General features: G+C 39.7%; 1 protein-coding gene across 1 annotated transcript in view; it reads left to right on the plus strand.

Annotated features, from left to right (window-relative positions):
* The window catches only part of LOC106085026 (uncharacterized), a 17033-nt gene extending 10628 nt beyond the window's left edge, over nt 1–6405 (plus strand). Inside the window, exon 4 of the mRNA XM_059367307.1 lies at nt 5356–6405. Within this exon, the coding sequence (XP_059223290.1) occupies nt 5356–6405 (1050 nt within the window). The remainder of the gene's footprint in view (nt 1–5355) is intronic.
* Nucleotides 6406–8069: the final 1664 nt, after the last annotated feature.

The raw sequence follows: 8069 nt of genomic DNA on the forward strand, positions 1-8069 counted from the left end.
ATCCCATACAACATCAGTGGGTACATAAGGACTATTTTCCTCCCAAAGTGCGAAATTTGTATGGTTGCCCTTTGACATGTGCCGCTTGGAATGAATTTCCATACATCAATTTGGAGTACAACAGCAATGGTAATGATGTCACCAAGTATAAAGGATTTGAAGGGAAACTTTTGCAATTTCTTGCTGAATCACTAAATTTTACTACCAAGGTGTACATCTTGAACTCAACGGAAGTAGATGAGACATTCAAAGAACCTGATTTTATATTCAAGGAGGTAAGTGTGCCAACTTACCAGTCTTGACAAGAGAAACAAGTGTAAACGCATATAGTACAGCCCTATTGGAATTGCATCGATATTAGAATGAAAACAAGTAAAAGCGTGCTAAGTTCGTCCGGGCCGAATCTTATATACCCTCCACTAAAGCTCGCATTTGTCGAGTTCTTTTCCCGATATCTCCTTTTAAGCAAACAAAGGCTAAAAGAAAATAATTGATATCAAGCTATATCAAGTTATAGTCCGATTCCGACCATAATTGAACTGAATATTGGAAACCATACTAGAAGTCATTGTGTAAAATGTCAGCCAATTTGAGTAAGAATTGCGGCCTTTAGAAGCTCAAGAAATGAAATAGAGGGATCGGTTTATAGAGGAGCTGTATGAGGCTATAGACCGATTCAGACCATGTTTGACAAGTATGTTGAAGGTCATGGGAGAAGCCGTTGTACATAATTTCAGCAAGTTCGGAAAATAATTACGCCCTCTGGATGCTGAAGAAGTCAAGATCCCAAATCAGTTTATATGGCAGCTATATCAGGTTATGGATCGATTTGAACCATATTTGAGACAGTTATTAGAAGTCATTACAAAACACCTCATCCTAAATTTCAGGCAAATCGGATAAGAATTGCGCCCTCTAGACGCTCAAGAAGTCAGGACCCCAGATAGGTTTATATTACAGCTATATCAGGCTATGGATCGATTTGAACCATAGTTGGCACAGTTATTGGATATCATAACAAAACACGTCGTGCAAAATGTCATTCCAATCGGATAAGAATTGTGCCCTCTAGAAGCTAAAGAAGTCAAGACCCTAGATCGGTTTATATGGCAGCCATATCAGGTTATGAACCGATTTGAACCACAGTTGTTGGATATCATAACAAAACACGTCGTGCAAAATTTCAACCAAATCGGATAAGAATTGTGCCCTCTAGAGGCTCAAGAAATCAAGACCCAAGATCGGTTTATATGACAGCTATATCAGATTATAGAACGATTTAAACCATACTTGGCACAGTTGTTGGATGTCTTAATAAAACACATCATGCAAAATTTCAGCCAAATCGGATAGGAATTGCGCCTTCTACTGGCTCAAGAAGTCAAGACCCAAGATCGGTTTATATGACAGCTATATCAGATTATAGAACGATTTAAACCATAGTTAGCACAGTTGTTGGATATCATAACAAAACACGTCGTGCAAAATTTCATTCCAATCGGATAAGAACTGCGCCCTCTAGACGCTCAAGAAGTCAGGACCCCAGATAGGTTTATATGGCAGCTATATCAGGTTATGGACCGATTTGAACCATAGTTAGCACAGTTGTTGGATATCATAACAAAACACGTCGTGCAAAATTTCATTCCAATCGGATAAGAATTGCGCCCCCTAGAGGCTCAAGAAGTGTAGACCCAAGATCGGTTTACACTAATAAGAAGTATTTGCGCAAAATTTCAAGCGGATAGCTTTACTCCTTCGAATGTTAGCTTTCTACAGACAGACGGACGGACAGGCGGATAGCTAGATCGACATAAAATGTCACCACGATCAAGAATATATATACTTTAGGTGGTCTCAGACGAATATTTCGGGTAGTTACAAACAGAATAACGAAATTAGTATACGCCCATCCTATGGTGGAGGGTATAAAAAAATTTGTTAGTCAATTTTCTTGAACACTATAAAATGTATTCCGCACATGTAGGCATGTTTTTATAGGGTTTTTAAGCACTTCCCAGCAAAAAAATTTGAAAATAGGACCATAAATGCGCTTTTGATAGCCCGAACGAAATTTTGTAGGGCCGAGGTGACCAACTTTAAATTCCCACCAATGGGCCCTAAAATTTTGCATATAAACTGGATAACACCTCAGCTATAACCATGTCAAATTTCATGAAGATATTTCTATCCTTATTTCCACTTATTTTTGTTACCATCCCACTGTGCGACAAGGACGAGGACGCCAGCAACGACTACGACGCTTGTGACCTACTACTTTCTATGTTTGCAGCCACTCCATGCACCAGTTACATTTCACCGACATCGACCGATAATGAAGCCAGTTCAGTCCAACAGAACAGTACCAAGGTCTGGAGTTATTTTCAATCTCTGCACGGTTCAGAATCATGCGGAAAAGACACTCTGAGATGTGCCTCTTCCATGACGAAAAAAAAAGGAGAACACATACACCGTATCGGGCAATATTTGGATACAGCTTCCATATATACCCAACTCCCGATTTAAGGTCATGGGACCGTTAAAGGTGCATTTTTCCCCCGATTTTATTAAAATTTGGCATAGTGTGTTATGTTAAGACCAACTGGATTCTTGTGATATGGTATAGACGGAACTATATTTGAATATAGCTGCCATATAGCTTATAGAAAAATATTTTTTTAAATTTTTTTAATTTTTTTTTTTTTTTTTTTGCTTGAATTTTCTTAAGACTATTATAAAAAAAATTTTAAAATTATTGTTGTTGAGCGTGTACTTCTTGTCCCCTGCCCTGTACGCAAGTGTTGCAGCGATGTAAAAGTGTGCTATGTTCTCCGCAAACAGCGTTGCTGGAGCCGAAGCAATATGCTCGCGTTTTCCGCTGCCGCCCGTACTCAGAACGGCAAAGCTTACATGACGGTCTACTTGACCTAGCCGCAAACGACGGTACATTGCCTTCCATCGGTCTTGGTAATACCTGAAATGAAAAGAAAAATAAAAAACAAATAAATATATATTCTATTCTTGAATTTGAAGATGTTTTCTTACCCTGACTTCGAATGCTTCCATCGCATTGCGTATCCTTGGATAGGAGGTTATATGGTTGTTCAAGGCACATTCTTCGATATTTGGTGTGGCCAATTGTTTCGTTAGCAGTAACAAGAACGACCGCCGTCTGTCACTCCTTTTTATAGGCTTCATTTCGTTGTTAATTTGTAAAAACAGCCAATGCAGCGACGTCCAGCATATTATTTGGGGTTGCCCAAAAAGTAATTGCGGATTTTTTAAAAGAAAGTAAATGCATTTTTAATAAAACTTAGAATGAATTTTAATCAAATATTCTTTTTTTACACTTTTTTTCTAAAGCAAGCTTAAAGTAACAGCTGATAACTGACAGAAGAAAGAATGCAATTACAGAGTCACAAGCTGTGAAAAAATTTGTCAACGCCGACTATATGAAAAATCCGCAATTACTTTTTGGGCAACCCAATATAAAACATGACCAACGGCCATCGTTGTGTTGCTCTTTTGCAGCTGTAAGTGCCTAGCATTTGATTCATGGTATCAACGCCATATTTGTTGGCTTTGTAATCTAATATGGCATAGGGCTTCCGCTTCTCGGTTTGCTTATCAACGAGGCAGGTGTAGTGCATTGTGGAGAGCAAGTTCACCACTTCATTTTTTTTCGGCACGTATGAGCATAACGATATATCCCCCTCGTTGAACCCAAATAATGTACTATTAATGGTGCGCTTCGGCTTCTTCTTGTTTTGTTGTAGCGCACTGTAGCAACATATGCGGTCTTCCTCCTCAACAAAATACGCGCCAAGTCAAGAGTAGTAAAGAAATTATCCGCTTATATAGTACGGCCAACATTTAATATTTTTCCATAAGATCCATCACTACGTTCTGCCCTTGGTTTATCTCTCGTTGTTGGTTTGGCACTTTTCCAGAATATATCATTCCCTTCACAGGATAATAACTCTGTGAGTCGCATAATCACCATATTTAGCTGACTTTGACGTAATATATTGTGTGAAGCGGGTGCGGCCTCTGTAAGGGAACAACTGCTCATCAACTGTTAGTGCTTCATGAAGAGTGTAAGCTGCTGCCAAGTTATGCTGCAACATTTCTCAAATGTCGTCAATAGCCGCAGTTTTGCTGTTGATGAGTCGCTGTTGTCGAGTGTTTCCATTGTCGAATCGAATAAATTGCTTTATACACATGAAGCGATCGTACGACAACGCAGCTTTGTATATTGGGCAACGCGTCGCGTCCCATAATTCCATAGCTGGTTCATGGTTTGATCTTGTGAGTCCAGCATACAAAAGAATAGATACACTGTCATTGGCTTCCACTCCTTTTTCTTCGTGGGATTCGCCAAATTCCATGCACCTGTAACCTTCCTGCCTTTACGATTTGTTTCACGTAGCACTAAGTGTATTATTTCCTCTGTCATGATTGAACGCATTATTGTATAGGGGTCGTGTTTATTTCCTGTTGGTCCTGGTTTCTTTCTTCTGTTGTCGACCACGTTATGATAACGAATGCGCGATGTTGGTGGTGCTTTTTACTCCATTGGGTGCCATCTTCACCAATATAGTAACTTTCATTCGTTTCCTGTCCATCATTTTCTTCCTCTTCACCAATGTCGTCATCAGTATCTTCATTTAGCTCGATGTATCCTTCAGTTTCGGCATCTGATTCTTCAGCATGTTGGTATGTGCGATCTTCATCATCCTCAACTTCATAATTATCAATTGCAGCAATATCAATTTCTTCATCCATATCTTCGTCCATAAAATCAGCAAATCAATAAAATCAGCAAAGTTTTTATCATCATCCCTAATGCCTATGAGTTTAGGTCTTTGTGTTGAAACAATAAAAAAATTATAATGATGACCAAAAACATGCAATTATTAGTGAAATTCAGTACAAGGTCCATATGGACCTATTTACACGTCTGCGTACTATTCTCACTAAAACCTCAATAACTCCTAAAGTAATGATCCGATCAGCTTGATTTTTTTTCCAAAAGATGCGCAACAAAATACTCTTGGAATGCAGAGTAACTTTGGGGGTGGGTTGTAGTGGCCGAAGTAGGAGTAATTTCAATTTGAAAAGGCAAAAAGATCCCTAGGGACCTTCTCACTCATCGGAGGGTTAAACTTGAATCGGACTGCACTCATTGATATGGGAGAAGTTTTTCCCTGTTCCTTAGGGCTAAATTTGCAATTTTATATATACACATATCCGAGTCGGTGGGGTGCACTCAAAATACGGCCTGACATTTATGCCTTTCTGCTTGTTGCATATAAATAACATTAAACCCAATAACCTCTCTCTCTCTCGTTTCAGATTTTTTCCAAGCATGCTGATATATCCCTAGCTGGATATTATTATAAATGGGCTCTAGATCCCAACACTACTTATTCACAAACGGATCACTACTACCTATCGCATACGTATATGGTGGCGAATATTTTTAGCATCTATAGTACATATGAAAAAATGGCCCTTCCATTTCAATTGAAATTATGGTATTTAATTGGATCTGTGTTTGTCCTCAGCTCACTTTTAATACTCACATGTGGATGTTGCACAGGACCCCGAGTTAGGGCACGCAACTATATCATAGGCGAAGACAACAGCACACCCCAATATCACCTGCTAACTTTAGCTTTGGGAGCAACTATGCCAACGCGTCAAGTGCCACGTTATAATTTTGCACGCTTCCTGCTTGTCTGCTGGATGTTGACCACTCTGGTGCTGCGCAGTGCCTATCAATCGGGAATGTATCAAATGCTACGTGACAACATACAACGTAATCCTCCGCAAACGATAGCGGATGTGCTCAAACAGAACTATGTGATACTGCTGAAGGGCACCCACATGGCTTTGGCCCAAACTCTGCCGGATATGCGAAATGTGCGAACATTAAATGGCAGCTTTTTGCAAACGTTTCCGGAATTATTGCAGTCAAACGAACTGACGGCCATAGTAACGCAATATGAATATTTTGGCTATTTTCGACAAATTAATGCCGCATCCTGGCATCGTTTGCATTTGGTGAATGAGCGCATCTACACCAAACCACTGGCCATGAATGTTCGCACACACTCGTATTTGGTGGAGGAATTCAATAGGCAAATTCAGACAGCTAAAACCTTTGGCTTTGACACACTATGGGCTCGCGAATCCTTTGGAAACCAAGCGATGAAAAATAATGCCGACTATGATCCCAAGATGTTGGCCACTAAGAATATGTCCATGAAGGAGTTGGGAGCTGTTTTCATGATTTTGATCTGGTTGCATGTGATGGCCATGGTCATTTTCATAATCGAACTGATATGGCACAAATGGGGAGCAGCTGTGCTAAGAAATTATCACAAAACACTAGCCAAATGACACATTGCAGGAGCATATTACCATTGAAGAGAGATAATGTTATGACACTTTGCTAAGCACTCAATTTTTAAGAAATTTCAATAAATACTTACCGCGCTATAGTGTACTTGAACTGATAATTAGAACTTCTGAATAAATAAACCAGTAAACACGTTTTGAGTTCATTAAGGGGTCGAGAGAGGGCGCATATAGAGGGGGAAGTCTCCAAACGTGTTTCTCTATCCAGTCGGTTTCCATCATGCGTCTGCGTTTATTTCAACAAGTAAAAGCGTGCCAAGTTCGGCAGGTCCGGATCTTATATACCCTCCACCATGGATCTCATTTGTCGAGTTCTTTCCAAAACATCTCTTCTTAGGCAAAAAATTATATAAGAAAAGATTTGCTCTGCTATTAGAGCGATATCAAGATATGATCCGGTTTAGACCACAATTAGATTATATGTTGGAGACATGTGTAAAATGTCAGCCAATTCGAATAAGAATTGTGCCCTTCAGGGGCTCAAGAAATGAATAGAGAGATCGATTTATATGGGTGCTGTATCAGGCTATAGACCGATTCAGACCATAACAAACACGTATTTTAATGGTCATGCGAGGATCCGCTGTATAAGATTTCAGGCAAATCGAATAATAATTGCGACCTCTAGAGGCTCAAGAGGTCAAGATCCCAGATCGGTTTATATGGCAGCTATATCAGGTTATAGACCGATTTCAACCTTATTCGGCACAGTTGTTGAAATAAAATACGTCATGCAAAATTTTAGCCAAATCGGATAGGAATTGCGCCCTCTAGAAGCTCAAGAAGTCAAATCCCCAGATCTGTTTATATGACAGCTATATCAGGTTATGGACCGATGTCAACCATACTTGGCACAGTTGTTGGATATCATAACGAAATACTTCGTGCAAAAATTCATTTAAACCGGATAAGAATTGTGCCCTCTAGAGGCTCAAGAATTCAAGACCCAAGATCGGTTTATATGGCAGCTATATCAGGTTATGGACCGATTTGAACCATACTTGGCACAGTTGTTGGCTATCATAACAAAACACGTCGTGCGAAATTCCATTCTAATCGGATAAGAATTGCGCCCTCTAGAGGCTCAAGAAGTCAAGACCCAAGATCGGTTTATATGGCAGCTATATCACGTTATGGACCGATTTGAACCATACTAAGCAGAGTTGTTGGAAGTCATACAAAAACACCTCATGCAAAATTTCTGTCAAATCGGATAAGAATTGCGCACTCTAGAGGCTCAAGAAGTCAAGACCCAAGATCGGTTTATATGGCAGGTATATCAAAACATGAAGCGATTTGGCCCATTTACAATACCAACTGACCTACAGTAATAAGAAGTATTTGTGCAAAATTTCAAGCGGCTAGCTTTACTCCTTCGGAAGTTAGCGTGCAGACAGACAGACGGACAGACGGACGGACATGGCTAGATCGACATAAAATGTCGCGATGATCAAGAATATATATACTTTATGGGGTCTCAGATGAATATTTCGAGTAGTTACAAACAGAATGACGAAATTAGTATACCATCTTATGGTGGAGGGTATAAAAAATTATTTGTGCAAAATTTCAAGCTCCTAGCTTTAATCCTTCGAAAGTTAGCGTGCTTTCGACAGACAGACGGACGGACAGACGGATGGACATGG

The sequence above is a fragment of the Stomoxys calcitrans genome, chromosome 4 (genome assembly GCF_963082655.1).
Source record: "Stomoxys calcitrans chromosome 4, idStoCalc2.1, whole genome shotgun sequence".
Classification (NCBI taxonomy): domain Eukaryota; kingdom Metazoa; phylum Arthropoda; class Insecta; order Diptera; family Muscidae; genus Stomoxys; species Stomoxys calcitrans.